Raw genomic sequence first — 16,894 nt, 5'->3', positions numbered from 1 at the left:
TTTTTGGAAGAGTGCCAGATCAGATATGTCTTGGAGTAACTATACTCCCCGAAGAGTTGTTGCTCAGAGCTCATACTTCCATTGAAAAGAAATACAATTTCATCAATAAGATGTCATCAATAAGACAAAAGTACAAACTCAAGTCTAGTACTTTCACTTTTCCTTTCGTGGTTGTAATTCTTATTTTATGTACATCACTTGTCAGCTGTTGTGAGTTACACACACACCCGCACACGCACAGGCACACGCATGTCAATAAATTATAGATATACATATGTTTATAAGTGTATTTAAAAAAATCAACTAAAATATTTCCTAATGTCGAATTCACTTTACTTTGAGAATAACATAACCAAAGGGGGAATTACATATAACAAGTATATCTACCAAGGCAGAATTCAGACTTTTGTCGCTTGAGTTAATCGAACTCTAGGCAGTGAACTCATCCTTTGGGATATCAAAGTAAGAAAATCTTGTATCTCAGTGAGAGACGTACATACATAAACTATATATATATATATATATATATATATATATATATATATATATATATATATATATATATATATATGTGTGTGTGTGTGTGTGTGTGTGTGTGTTTCAAAAAGGCCCATTAAAGAAACAGGAAATAAGTAAATCACTATATTTCGGTCAATAAACATTGACCCTCTTCAGGTTGTAAAGTAAAAATGAGGAATACAGTGGAGAGTGACGGTTTATGTAGGAAAGCAAAAGGGTGTGTTCAATTGTTCTACACTTGTTATAATTGCTGCAAGGATTAGCCAAATTTAATTACATCCAGGTGCGTCTTCTTGTTGTTGAACCGCTCGGAGGATGTCTTGACCTCTGATGCATATCTGGTGGTCGGTCTCCGTGGATTATCTTCTTAATGATAGGGTTGAGAAGAGTATTGTCCACTGTGTCAGCTTTCCATTGGCCGCCAGATAGGTTCATTGTGTTTGGGTGATTTATGATGGCTGATTCCAGGATTTTCCTTCTGTACGGACAGGTACTCTTAAAAAGCAAAGACGACTCACTCCAGTTAATCTGGTGCCCAGCAATTATAACATCTGTAGAACAATTGAACACACCCTTTAGCTTTCCTATATAAACCGTCACTCTCCACTGTATTCCTCATTTTTACTTTACATCCTGAAGAGGGTCAATGTTTATTGACCGAAATATAGTGATTTATTTATTTCCTGTTTTTCTTTTATGGGCCTTTTTGAAAAAAAAAAAACATGTTAAACTGTTCGATTACAGTTATAAGACATATATATATATATATATATATATATATATATATATATATATATATATATATATATATATATATATACAGTGTATCTTCAATGAAATTGTGGATCAGTTTAGACAAGTTTAGTTAAAATCCATTTTGCCTTCGTTCACCTGACCAAAGATCAATTTATAGAGTAGTTATTCGACAATGTTCAATGTTTTTTCTCTGACGAGAAAGTTCAAGCCAAGATCCCCAAGAAAGCTGGAATGATATGTGCAGATTTTCTTTAAATCTTATTGTTCCTTGGTCAATCTGAACAGTGAATCGCATATTTGGCAATTGGTCGATTGTTGTGTTTACAACCACGGTGAAAAGCATTGGCAATTGAAATGGTATATGGTGACATATTGGCCTTCTCCGCGGAATTTTTTCTGCCCGCCACCTCCTTAAATAAACTCCAGCATCTACATTACGTTGTGTCGGAAAATTTACCACCTGCCAGAATACTTACAATTCCCAACAAAGAAGCATAAAGTGAAAGCCCTACATGCCACAACATATGTCTTTGTGTGTACCGACACTTGCAAGCTACTGCTTATGCCCCCATATACGGGTCCATTCTTTGTCATCCATCGAACTTTTAAAACTTCACTCTGAAAACTTTACTCCTCAACGTTCGTGGTCAAAAAGATTGGATAACCATAGACAACCTAAAACCTAAGTGGCTCTGGGCCAGGTCCCACTCTTTAAAATACTTGTATGCTCGGGGGGGGGGGAGGGGGACGTGTAATACATGTACAGCAAGCAAAGCCCATATAAATAGAGAAGGATGCCTATCTACATTTTCTCTAACACTACAACTGTCCTCGAATTCTACATCAAAAAATAGTTAAATGTAATAAACTAATTTAAACTCTATTATCATTCTGTTATCATCTTATCTATTTTTATGCCAATCTCATGCATAAAGAAAGAAAAACGTTGAATGTAAACACGCACTTGCCATCCTTATGTGACAATCGAGTAGGAGGGAAGAGTAGTCATACCCCTAGTGAGAGGGGGCATGTGTCTGTGTGCGTGCATAGCTATCTAAATATTTAGCCATCATTCTAGAGAGTTACATACACTAGTATTGTGGTGACTTATTGAAAGCACCCCTGTCTGGCGCTCACTGGACTGGGCTTCGAGTCACGCCCAAACTCGATAGTTCCTTTAGTGTCTGCAACCTCACCATCCTTGTAAGCTAAGGATGGGCGGGGGGGGGATGTTTCTGGGAGCGTATGGATCTACATGCTCAGTCATCAACCGCCATTGCCAGATACTAGCTTGGGTGGAGGGGGGCTTAGTTGCTGATCATATGTATATATGCTCAGCCTCTAGGACAATGTCACTGTCCCTTGCCTCTGCCATTCATGAGCGGCCTTTAAAACGTTAAATAGTCTTTTGTTACAAATCCTAGCTGATATCTACCGGTCAGGTAACAGCAGCAATAATATCATCTTCCATCGAAAACATATGAAATACAAATTTTGAAATGTAAGTCTATTATAAGAAAAAGAATAGCTATCAATATATATTCATTATTTATTATACACTACTCTTTTCCTTTTATTTAAATTCTATAAAAATCAGTAATTATCCATTCTCTCTACTTGTGAATAATGAAAATAATAAGTAATCTTGGGCAGGCATTCTTCATTCCCTTGCGTTTCTTTCAGAAGACAAGGGAAACAGGAATTGTCTGCAGTGAATTAACCACACTTTACATCACCAAAAAAGCAAAAAAAAAAAGGGGGGGGGGGCGAACTGAATTACTCTTGTAATAAAGCATAAGAATACATAAGACCTTCATGGCTAGTAAAAAATCATGGTGGGCTTATATAATGAAAACTATGACAAACGTTATATACTGTAGCATAGCAGATAACGTTGAAACTAGTAGGACTTTGCTTGGTGTATAGTAGTTGTCAAAGAAAGTTTTTTTTACTTGTATGGGGGTAATATATTTTCTATAAAAGATAAATAAATTACAAAAAGAAATTAACCAAAAAATTGATAGTGAAACCATGTAAAGAAAACATTACATTCCATAACCCTTTATTGTATACAAAAATACGATAATAACATGAAATTATAGAATGACATCATTTTCAATAATGTTGTCAATAATATACTGATTTTATATTTAGAAGCACTTGCGGTGGACAATGCCGGGGCCAGATTCATCGTATTCCTCCTTGGTGATCCACAAGGCCTGGAAGGTGGACAGAGAACCAAGGATGGAACCACCGATCCAGACGGAGTACTTCCTCTCAGGGGGAGCGATGATCTTGATCTTGATGGTAGATGGAGAGAGAGCAGTTACTTCCTTCTGCATTCTGTCAGCAATACCAGCATACATGGTGGTACCACCAGACATGACAATGTTGGCCAAAAGGTCCTTCCTGATGTCAATGTCGCACCTCATGATGGAGTTGTGGACGACTTCATGAACACCAGCAGATTCCATACCAAGGAAGGAAGGCTGGAAGATGGACTCAGGAGCACGGAAACGCTCATTACCGATGGTGATGACCTGACCATCAGGGAGTTCATAGGACTTGTCGATGGAGGAGGAAGCAGCAGCAGTGTTCATCTCATTCTCGAAGTCCAGGGCAATGTAACAGAGCTTTTCCTTGATGTCACGGACAATCTCAAGCTCAGCGGTGGTGGTGAAGGAGTAGCCACGTTCAGTCATGATCTTCATCAAGTATCTGGTGATGTCACGACCAGCCAAGTCCAGACGGAGGATAGCATGGGGAAGAGCGAAACCTTCATAGACGGGCACCATGTGGGAGACACCATCACCAGAGTCGCAAACCTCACCAGTGGTACGACCAGAGGCATAGAGGGAGAGCACAGCCTGGATGCAAATGTAAGTGGCGGGCATGTTGAAGGCCTCAAACATGATCTGAGTCATCTTCTCACGGTTGGCCTTTGGGTTGAGGGGAGCCTCAGTGAGCATGGTGGGGCACTCCTCAGGGGCAACACGGAGCTCATTGTAGAAGGTGTGGTACCAGACCTTCTCCATGTCGTCCCAGTTGGTGATGATGCCATGCTCAATGGGGTACTTGAGGGTGAGGATACCACGTTTGCTCTGAGCCTCATCGCCGACATAGGCGTCCTTCTGACCCATACCGACCATCACACCCTGGTGACGAGCGCGGCCAACGATGGAGGGGAAGACAGCTCGGGGAGCGTCATCACCGGCGAAGCCAGCCTTGACAAGACCGGAGCCATTGTCGCAGATCAGTACCGCAGCATCTTCTTCGTCACACATGGTGGTGGTTGGTTATGGAGTCGATCACTATCCTGAAATTTCATAAAAAATAAAATTACGTGCTTCAATATCCTTATTACTTACCGATAACTTCCCTACAGTCTCATTTTTCTTTTAATGTTTTATTATTATTCATCCAGTATATAACTAACTTTCTCACTTAAAATCATAAGTGAAAAGTGCCTTTTTTATGTAGTTGATGTTTTAACTAATCCATACTTTTAGTTTTGTTATATATTGGATTTTCCTGTAGTCTCATTTTACTCTGCTCGAATTTGATTATAAATCGGTGAGGATTAAGATCACAAGAAATTTTAAATAACAAGGTTATTCAATTGGAAAAAAATAAGTTTTTAATGTGGAAAGATTAGACCCAAAAGTAAGATACTGATCTATAAAGTAAGAAATCAGAAAAAAAATTAAGAAAGATGGTTTTAATGCTACAATAAGATTTTTCGTCTTCTTTTAGGAATATTAAATAAATGTGGGAAATAAGAATCAATCTTACTATTAGGCATTCAAACTCAAACTCGCTGCCACAAATACGGTTCCCGCTAAAAACTGATGAGAGATAAGTAATGTGACAAAAAAAAAATAACGAGTAAATTAAACTAACGATCTAATCAACAGTGGAGATGATGTAAATTGTGTTTTGGAAGCTTTACAAGAATCTTGGAGAAAAGAAAGCGTGTAAGCAATAAATCAACACACATGTCCTAGCAATACTAAATTACTAGGTATACGAAGAGCAGAAGATATTAGCCAACTAAACTTCTATATTTTTACTAATAGTGCTATCGTTATTACACTGAATTCTTTAAAACAGTTGAGATAAAATTTTAAGCGGTGGATTAGATATAAGTAAATTATATGAGTCTGTTTCTTAAATATCGCCCAGTAAATCATTATAGCTGTTTTCATTTATGTTAACTTCCATCAAAGTCATACAATTTCTATTGCATAATTACCATCCCTTATCACATCGGATATTCTCAAAATTCACTGATTTCTTTTTATACTCGAGTGATTTGACAATGGATTTTGCAAATAAATTCTTAACTGATACTTGAATAAATTATCAACAATTGCAGAGCGCAATTGTACAAAACGGCCTAATTAATGTTATAGAATATATCAAGACACTTTCGTAAATTGTGAAAATCAAAACAGTAACTATTCTTTCTCTAAAAGTTTCTTAGATAACATTTATCGAATCTAAAAAATCCTAACACGTAATTTAGGAGACCCTACTTGAAGAAATCCTTCTGGTAGTAACGTGAAGCAGATCGCGTGAGATCACTGGTTATTACCGTCTTGACCAGCCCGTAAAGCAAAAAATAAAAACACCACTCAACACTGTGAACTGAACCTTAACGCAATGACACATCTCAAAATACGACCCGCACAGCACAAAAAAAAAATAGACGCCCACACACAGAACATATGCAAGATGGGAACTTGCTTTCTAAACTCGCTTTCATATTTTCTGAACAGGTACTCCTTTCTTCCTCTTCTTTCACTATTCTCATTCGAGATGCTACCTACCCTGCTTGAATCCTGTGAAGACTAAGACAGCCAAGTATCGCGTTCCTCTTTTTATACCGGGACAACTGTGGCTTATTCACGATTTACTACGTTTTTTTTTTCTCACTTTTCTTATCTTAGAAACCAGCGCCAAGTGAAAAACGGGGGGTGGGGGGTGGGGGGTGGGGGGGGGAGGTAGAGGCCAGATTACCAAAGCATGGATTTTTAGAAGTATCTTCTCTTTGGTAACAGAATCCTTGGAACTTGGACACTCATTGCTTCAAAATGTTTTTTTTTTTCTTTTTTACATATTTCTTCGTTCGTCTCACTTCCTATCTTTCTTTGCAAAGTAGCCATTGAACTTCAGTAGATGGGAAATCTGACATTTACTAACACGCCTGAATCATATAATACTTAACTGCCCCGCTAATTCATATAAAATTCCTCCTTTGAATTAATTTTAAACTGCGAAGAGTTTTACGGAATATATTGGTCCTATTTTCTCACATTATAATAATTCTTAATAATGAATATTATATTTCTATTAGCGTGTAAGAAAATTTAGTAAGCAACAAATGCTATTAGTTTTTGCTAGTAGGGAATAATACTAAAGAATATGTCAAGTGTGATTTATAATAATTGTTTCAATTATCCGTCCACCATAAACGCGATACCTCTCTATTACTTCAGAATTTTCTGTTCTACCTTGGCTACGATTTCCAACAGCAAATAAGCGATCCCATGATAATTTCTTTTAAATAGTTACGTCTTGGTATCACGAGAGAATCCATATTATCACTATCTGTTATCAAGGGTCATGGTGGCCTATTGGAAGCGTCACTGACTGACCATTTGCTAGACTGGGGTTAGAGTCCCGCATAAGCTTGATATTTTTTTTTTTTTTTTTTTTGGTAATATCTGCAACCTCATCATACTTGCCGACTCATCAGCAGCCAGGCACATGCCTGGCCCTCGTCCTTGCTCGGATGGAGAGGGTGCTTTTGCGCTGATCATATGTATGTATGGTCAGTCTCTAGGGCATTGTCCTGCTACGGCATTGTCATTGTCCCTTACCTCTGCCATTCATGAGCGACCTTTAAACCTTTAAACCCCAACAATTATAAGCTCGTTAGTATAGTATTTCTTCCTGCATTACACATATCATTTATTAAATACATAATTCATTAAATAAATGCATACTGAATATCTAAATTTTCAATTATCATAGAAAAATTATATATATATATATATATATATATATATATATATATTTATATATATATATATATATATATATATATATAATTTATATATATAATAAATATATATATACAGTATATATATATATATATATATATATATATATATATATATATATATATATATATATATATATATACACAAATATTTTTTGGGGGGGGACCTTTTTCTTACCTTGACCTTAATCTTCGACCCAGGCACTCCTAAAATCTTATCAAATTATCCTTTGATAATGGCCAATCATCCCACCAAATTTCATGAGATTTGACCATGATACAGCAAAAATACGTTTTTCACCTTTTAGTACATTTACCTTGATCATGTTGTATATCATAATATAGGTAACTGAATTATGCCAATTTTGACACTAGTTTCATAGAAATCGGATCAAATTTGATCCTGGTATAGCTAAAAAATATTATTTTACCTTGACCTTTGACCCAATTACTCCCAAAACACGAAATATGCAATGGAATTATGCAAAATCTGGCACTAGTTTCATGCAATCTGATAAAAATTTACCATGATAAAGCAAAAATAAGTTTTTGATCGTTTTGTTACCCTCACCTTTTATCCAATCACTCCCAAAATCTAATAAAATTTACCTTGGATCATGGCCAATCATACCACCAGATTTCATGAGATTCGATCAAATAGTCTTTGAGTTATGCACCAAAAACAAACAAACATACATAAATAATTAAATACACGCCAAGGAAAATATAACCTTCTGGTGAAGGTAATAATACACAAGCTGTGGAATAGTTGAATGCCTTATAGAATAATTTTATTGGTATATCAAATATTTTGCAATGGGTATGTATTCATTCCTGTCATCGTTTATTTATTCATATGTTTGTTTGTTTGTTTCTGAGGAACTTTACGCACAAAAACTATATACTGCACCGATTTTGACCAAACTTTGTAATCATGTTAAGTATGACCCAAGGATGAATCTGTAACACTACGGACAAAGTATAATTATGCAGCAGTACTTTGAAATTAATCGCAATGCCAAGTAAATGGAAAATATTTTGCTAGTAATTTTTTTGTTTGTGAACACCATTACGCAAAAACTACGGAACCAATTCAACAGTAATTTGGTAGACATTTTGAAGAAGATACATCGAAGTACAAGTACACAGTGGAGTAAAGAGAAAAAAAATACGACTGCATGGTGTGGCGAAGGCAAGCTCTCTACTAGGTGGCCCTCTAGTTGAATCTGTCATGAGAAAGAAACAGATGTTTCTAAAATACAATCCTTTATTTCTATTCTGTGTGTGTGTGCTTTAGGGGGCAATCTTTATCATACACACACACGTCTGGCAACTTATTAGATTGTTGCTGTATTGGTACTGTGCAGTGCCACTTAAACACCACTGTCCATAATACTGCCAATACCTTTTATGATACTAATCAGCTCTGTGTCTCACCCAAAAAGGCTCACCTAGTCGAAAATTGTTGGTCAGTTAAGTAAAATGAGGCAAGATTTTATACAAAATTGTGATACAAGGATACATTACCGCAATATTAACATGAACGATATAAAACAAATCATTCAAATAAATCACGGATTTTTACTCATGTTAACCTTTCCTGTACTAATCAGTAAATATCAAAGGTTTAGTTAGTTGATAAATTATTATTAAGGATAAACCCTGGGTCAATTATGATTGTACACCTGATTATTTAGGGAAGTAGGAGGCCTATCATTTTTGGAAGAGTGCCAGATCAGATATGTCTTGGAGTAACTATACTCCCCGACGAGTTGTTGCTCAGAGTTCATACTTCCATTGAAAAGAAATACAATTTCATCAATAAGACAAAAGTACAAACTCAAGTCTAGTACTTTCACTTTTCCTTTCGTGGTTGTAATTCTTATTTTATGTACATCACTTGTCAGCTGTTGTGAGTTACACACACACCCGCACACGCACAGGCACACGCATGTCAATAAATTATAGATATACATATGTTTATAAGTGTATTTAAAAAAATCAACTAAAATATTTCTTAATGTCGAATTCACTTTGTTTTGAGAATAACATAACCAAAGGGGAAATTACATATAACAAGTATATCTACCAAGGCAGAATTCAGACTTTTGTCGCTTGAGTTAATCGAACTCTAGGCAGTGAACTTATCCATTGGGATACCAAAGTATAAAAATCTTGTATCGCAGTGAGAGACGTACATACATAAACTATATATATATATATATATATATATATATATATATATATATATATATATATATGTATATATATATATATATGTATATGTATATATGTTTTTTTCAAAAAGCCCCATAAAAGAAACACATGAAATAAATAAATCACTATATTTCGGTCAATAAACATTGACCCTCTTCAGGATGTAAAGTAAAAATGAGGAATACAATGAAGAGTGACGGTTTATATAGGAAAGCAAAAGGGTGTGTTCAATTGTTCTACAGTTGTTATAATTGCTGCAAGGATTAACCAAATTTAATTACATCCAGGTGCGTCTTCTTATTGTTGAGCCGCTCGGAGGATGTCTTGACATCTGATGCATATCTGGTGGTCGGTCTCCGTGGATTATCTTCTTAATGATAGGGTTGAGAAGAGTATTGTCCACTGTGTCAGCTTTCCATTGGCCGCCAGATAGGTTCATTGTGTTTGGGTGATTTATGATGGCTGATTCCAGGATTTTCCTTCTGTACGGACAGGTACTCTTAAAAAGCAAAGACGACTCACTCCAGTTAATCTGGTGCCCAGCAATTATAACATCTGTAGAACAATTGAACACACCCTTTTGCTTTCCTATATAAACCGTCACTCTCCACTGTATTCCTCATTTTTACTTTACATCCTGAAGAGGGTCAATGTTTATTGACCGAAATATAGTGATTTATTTATTTCCTGTGTTTCTTTTATGGGCCTTTTTGAAAAAAAAAACATGTTAAACTGTTCGATTACAGTTATACGTAAGACATATATATATATATATATATATATATATATATATATATATATATATATATATATATATATATATATATATATATATATATATATATATACATATATATATATATATATATATATATATATATATATATACACAGTTATTCGACAATGTTCAATGTTTTTTTCTCACACGAGAAAGTTCAAGCCAGGATCCCCAAGAAAGCTGGAATGATATGTGCAGATTTTCTATAAATCTTATTTTACCTTGGTCAATCTGAACAGTGAATCAGATATTTGACAATTGGTCGATTGTTGTGTTTACAACCACGGTGAAAAGCATTGGCAATTGAAATGGTATATGGTGACCCATTGGCCTTCTCAGCGGAATTTTTTCTGCCTGTCACCTCCTCAAATAATCTCCAGCATCTACATTACGTTGTGTCGGAATATTTACCACCTGCCATCATACTTACAATTCCCAACAAAGAAGCATAAAGTGAAAGCCCTACATGCCACAACATATGTCTTTGTGTGCACCGACACTTGCAAGCTACTGCTTATACCCCCATATACGGGTCCATTCCTTATCATCCATCGAACTCTTAAAACTTCACTCTGAAAACTTTACTCCTCAACGTTCGTGGTAAAAAGGATTGGATAACCCTTGACAACCTAAAACCTAAGTGGCTCTAGGCCAGGTCCCACTCTTTAAAATACTTGTCTGCTCCGGGGGGGAGGGGGACGTGTAATACATGCACAGCAAGCAAAGCCCATATAAATAAAGAAGGATGCCCTATCTACATTTTCTTTAACACTACAACTGTCCTCGAATTCTACATAAAAAAAATAGTTAAATGTAATAAACTAATTTAAACTCTATTATCATTCTGCTATCATCTTATCTATTTTTATGCCAATCTCAAGCATAAAGAAAGAAAAATGTTGAATGTAAACATGCACTTGCCATCCGTATGTGACCATCGAGTAGGACGGAGCAGTAGTCATACCCCTGGTGAGAGGGGGCGTGTGTCTGTGTGCGTGCATAGCTATCTAAATATTTAGCCATCATTCTAGAGAGTTGCATACACTAGTATTGTGGTGACCTATTGAAAGCACCCATGTCTAGCGCTCACTGGACTGGGCTTCGAGTCCCGCTCAAACTCGATAGTTCCTTTAGTGTCTGCAACCTCACCATCCCTGTAAGCTAAGGATGGGGGGGGGGATGTTTCCAGGAGCGTATGGATCTACATGCTGAGTCATCAACCACCATTGCCAGATACTAGCTTGGGTGGAGAGGGGGCTTAGTTGCTGATCATATGTATATATGCTCAGCCTCTAGGACAATGTCACTGTCCCTTACCTCTGCCATTCATGAGCAGCCTTTAAAACGTTAAATAGTCTTTTGTTACAAATCCTAGCTGATATCTACCGATCTGGTAACAGCAGCAATAATAATGTCTTCCATCGAAAACATATGAAATACAAATTTTGAAATGTAAGTCTATTATAAGAAAAAGCATAGCTATCAATATATATTCATTATTTATTATACACTACTCTTTTCCTTTTATTTAAATTCTATAAAAATCAGTAATCACCCATTCTCTCTACTTGTGAATAATGAAAATAATAAGTAATCTTGGGCAGGCATTCTTCATTCCCTTGCGTTTCTTTCAGTAGACAAGGGAAACAGGAATTGTCTGCAGTGAATTAACCACAAGTTATATCACACCCCCCCCCCCAAAAAAAAGGGGGGGGGCACCTGAATTATTCTTGTAATAAAGCATAAGAATACATAAAACCTTCATGGCTAGTAAAAAAATCATAGTGGTCTCATATAATGAAAAACATGACAAACGTTATATACTGTAGCATAGCAGATAACGTTGAAACTAGTAAGACTTTGCTTGGTGTATAGTAGTTGTCAAAGAAAGTTTTTTTTAGTTGTAGGGGGGTAATATATTTTCTATAAAAGATAAATAAATTACAAAAAGAAATTAACTAAAAAATTGATAGTGAAACCATGTAAAGGAAACATAATATTCCATAACCCTTTATTGTATACAAAAATACGATAATAACATGAAATTATGAAATGACATCATTTTCAATAATGTTGTCAATAATATACTGATTTTATATTTAGAAGCACTTGCGGTGGACAATGCCGGGGCCAGATTCGTCGTATTCCTCCTTGGTGATCCACAAGGCCTGGAAGGTGGACAGAGAACCAAGGATGGAACCACCGATCCAGACGGAGTACTTCCTCTCAGGGGGAGCGATGATCTTGATCTTGATGGTGGATGGAGAGAGAGCAGTGACTTCCTTCTGCATCCTGTCAGCAATACCAGCATACATGGTGGTACCACCAGACATGACAATGTTGGCCAAAAGGTCCTTCCTGATGTCAATGTCACACCTCATGATGGAGTTGTGGACGACTTCATGAACACCAGCAGATTCCATACCAAGGAAGGAAGGCTGGAAGATGGACTCAGGAGCACGGAAACGCTCATTACCGATGGTGATGACCTGACCATCAGGAAGTTCGTAGGACTTGTCGATGGAGGAGGAAGCAGCAGCAGTGTTCATCTCATTCTCGAAGTCCAGGGCAATGTAACAGAGCTTTTCCTTGATGTCACGGACAATCTCAAGCTCAGCGGTGGTGGTGAAGGAGTAACCACGCTCAGTCATGATCTTCATCAAGTATCTGGTGATGTCACGACCAGCCAAGTCCAGACGGAGGATAGCATGGGGAAGAGCGAAACCTTCATAGACGGGCACCATGTGGGAGACACCATCACCAGAGTCGCAAACCTCACCAGTGGTACGACCAGAGGCGTAGAGGGAGAGCACAGCCTGGATGCAAATGTATGTGGCGGGCATGTTGAAGGACTCGAACATGATCTGAGTCATCTTCTCACGGTTGGCCTTTGGGTTGAGGGGAGCCTCAGTGAGCATGGTGGGGCACTCCTCAGGGGCAACACGGAGTTCATTGTAGAAGGTGTGGTACCAGACCTTCTCCATGTCGTCCCAGTTGGTGATGATGCCATGCTCAATGGGGTACTTGAGGGTGAGGATACCACGCTTGCTCTGAGCCTCATCGCCGACATAGGCGTCCTTCTGACCCATACCAACCATCACACCCTGGTGACGAGCGCGGCCAACGATGGAGGGGAAGACAGCTCGGGGAGCGTCATCACCGGCGAAGCCAGCCTTGACAAGACCGGAGCCATTGTCGCAGATGAGTACCGCAGCATCTTCTTCGTCACACATGGTGGTGGTTGGTTATGGAGTCGATTACTATCCTGAAATTTCATAAAAAATAAAATGAAGTGCTTCAATATCCTTAATACTTACCGATAACCTCCCTACAGTCTCATTTTTATTTTAATGTTTTATTATTATTCATCCAGTATATAACAAACTTTCTCACCTAAAATCATAAGTGAAAAGTGCCTTTTTTTATGTAGTTGATGTTTTAACTAATCTATACTTTTAGTTTTGTTATATATTGGATTTTCCTGTAGTCTTATTTCACTGATCGAATTTGATTATGAAGCGGGGAAGATTAAGATCCCAAAAAGTTTTAAATTACAAGGTTATTCAATTGGAAAAAAAAATAAGTTTTTAATGTAGAGAGATTAGACCCAAACGTAAGATACTGATCTATAAAGCAAAAAATCAGAAAAAATTAAGAAAGGTGGTTTTAATGGTACAATAAGATTTTTCGTCTTCTTTTAGGAATACTAAATAAATGTGGGAAATAAGAATCATTCTTACTATTAGGCATTCAAACTCAAACTCACTATCACAAATACGGTTCCCGCTAAAAACTGATGAGAGATGAGTAATGTGACAAAAAAAAAAAATAAATAACGAATAAATCACACTAACGATCTGATCAACAGTGGAGATGATATAAATTGTGTTTTGGAAGCTTTACAAGAATCTTGGAGAAAAGAAAGCGTGAAAGCAATATATCTACACACGTCCTAGCAATACTAAATTACTATGTATACGAAGAGAAGAAGAAATTAGCCAACTAAAATTCTATATTTTTTCTAAAAGTGCTATCGTCATTACACTGAATTTTTTAAAACAGTCGAGATAAAAGTTAAGAGGTGGATTAGATATACGTAAATTATATGAGTCTGTTTCCTAAATATCGTCCAGTAAATCATTATAGCTGTTTTCATTTATGTTAACTTCCATAAAAGTCATACAATTTCCATTGCATAATTACCATCCCTTATCACACCGGATATTCTCAAAATTCACTGATTTCTTTTTATACTCGAGTGATTTGACAATGGATTTTGCAAATAAATTCTTAACTGATACTTGAATAAATTATCAACAATTGCAGAGCGCAATTGTACAAAACGGCCTAATTAATGTTATAGAATATATCAAGACTCTTTCGTAAATTGTGAAAATCAAAACAGTAACTATTCTTTCTCTAAAAGTTTCTTAGATTGCATTTATTATAGCTTTCTGGGTATCCTTTGCAAAAGAAATAAAACCGTAAATTTAACAACGGCCTAATAAATGTTATAGAGTCAAGAGACTTTCGTAAATTGTGAAATTCAAAAGAGAAACTATTCTCTCTCTAAACGTTTCTTACATTACATTTATCACAGCTATCTGGGTATTCTGTACAAACAGAATAAATCCGTAAATTTAAAAAGGGCCTGATAAATGTTATAGAATCAAGATACTTTCACAAATTGTGAAAATCTAAACAGTAGCTATTCTTTCTCAAAACGTTTCTTAGATAACATTACTAAATCTAGAAAATCCTAACACGTAATTTAGGAGACCCTACTTGAAGAAATCCTTCTGGTAGTAACGTGAAGCAGATCGCGTGAGATCACGGGTTATTAGCGTCTTGACCAGCCCGTAAAGCGATAAATAAAAACACCACTCGACACTGTGAACTGAACCTAACGCAATGACACATCTCAAAATACGACCCGCACAAAAAAAAAAAAAAAAAAAAAAAAAAAAAAAAAAAAAAAAAAAAATAGACGCCCCCACACGGAACATATGGGAGATGGGAACTTGCTTTCTAAACTCGCTTTCATATTGTCTGAACAGGTACTCCTTTCTTCCTCTTCTTTCACTATTCTCATTCGAGATGCTACCTACCCTGCTTGAATCCTGTGAAGACTAAGACAGCCAAGCATTGCGTTCCTCTTTTTATACCGGGACGACTGTGGCTTATTCACGATTTACTACGTTTTTTTTTTTTTCTTACTTTTCTCATCTTAGAAACCAGCGCCAAGTGAAAAACTGGGGGGGGGGGGGTTAGGCTAGATTACCGAAGCATGGAATTTTAGAAGTATCTTCTCTTTAGTAACAGAATCCTTGGAACTTGGACTCTCATTGCTTCTAAATGTTTGTTTTCGTTTTTTCTTTTTTACATATTTCTTCGTTCGTCTCGCTTCCTATCTTTCTTTGCAAAGTAGCCATTGAACTTCAGTAGATGGGAAATCTTACATTTACTACCACGCCTAAATCATATGATAATTAACTGCCCGGCTAATTCATATGAAATTCCTCCTATGAATTAATTTTAAACTGCGAAGAGTTTTACGGAATATATTGGTCCTATTTTCTCACATTATAATAATTCTTAATAATAAATATTATATTTCTATTAGCGTGTAAGAAAATTTAGTAAGCAACAAATGCTATTAGTTTTTGCTAGTAGGGAATAATGCTAAAGAATATGTCAAGTGTGATTTATAATGATTGTTTCAATTATCCGTCCAACATAAACGCGATACCTCTCTATTACTTCAGAATTTTCTGTTCTACCTTGGCTACAATTTCCAACAGCAAATAAGCGATCCCATGATAATTTCTTTTAAATAGTTACGTCTTGGTATCACGAGAGAATCCATCGTTAAATGAAGTAACTATATTATCACTATCTGCTATCAAGGGTCATGGTGGCCTATTGGAAGCGTCACTGACTGACGATTTGCTAGACTGGGGTTAGAGTCCCGCATAAGCTCGACAGTTTTTTTTTCCTTTTTTTTTCGGTAATATCTGCAACCTCATCATACTTGCCGAGTAATCAGCAGCCAGGCACATGCCTGGCCCTCGTCCTTTCTTGGATGGAGAGGGTGCTTATGCGCTAATCATATGTATGTATGATCAGTCTCTAGGGCATTGTCCTGCTACGGCATTGTCATTGTCCCTTGCCTCTGCCATTCATGAGCGACTTATAACCTTTAAACACCGCCAATTATAAGCTCGTTAGTATTTCTTCCTGCATTACACTTATCATTTATTAAATACATAATTCATTTAATAAATGCATACTGTATATCTAAATTTTCAATCATCATAGAAAAAATTATATATATATATATATATATATATATATATATATATATATATATATATTTATATCTATATATATATATATATATCATTTATATACATAATAAATATATATATATATATATATATATATTTATATATATAGCATTTATATATATAATAAATAAATATATATATATATATATATATATATATATATATATACATATATATATATATATATATATACAAATATTTTTTTTGGGGGGG

The 16,894-nt window shown here is 36.1% G+C and overlaps 2 protein-coding genes across 2 annotated transcripts; both read right to left on the bottom strand.

The window, feature by feature from the left end:
- Nucleotides 1–3,325: 3,325 nt before the first annotated feature.
- Nucleotides 3,326–4,611, bottom strand: LOC137653255 (actin, alpha skeletal muscle-like). The gene has a single exon (XM_068386626.1). The coding sequence runs from the start codon at nt 4,557–4,559 to the stop codon at nt 3,426–3,428; it is 1,134 nt and encodes a 377-aa protein (XP_068242727.1). The 5' UTR covers nt 4,560–4,611; the 3' UTR covers nt 3,326–3,425.
- A 7,720-nt stretch (nt 4,612–12,331) lies between these two features.
- LOC137653677 (actin, alpha skeletal muscle-like) lies at nt 12,332–13,619 on the bottom strand. The gene has a single exon (XM_068387255.1). It carries the CDS (start codon nt 13,565–13,567, stop codon nt 12,434–12,436), a length of 1,134 nt encoding a protein of 377 aa, XP_068243356.1. The 5' UTR covers nt 13,568–13,619; the 3' UTR covers nt 12,332–12,433.
- Between the last annotated feature and the right edge of the window lie 3,275 nt (nt 13,620–16,894).

This window comes from Palaemon carinicauda, chromosome 14 (genome assembly GCF_036898095.1).
Source record: "Palaemon carinicauda isolate YSFRI2023 chromosome 14, ASM3689809v2, whole genome shotgun sequence".
Lineage (NCBI taxonomy): Eukaryota > Metazoa > Arthropoda > Malacostraca > Decapoda > Palaemonidae > Palaemon > Palaemon carinicauda.
The sequence above is the reverse complement of the archived record's forward strand: the minus strand, read 5'-3'. Positions and strand labels throughout refer to the sequence as shown.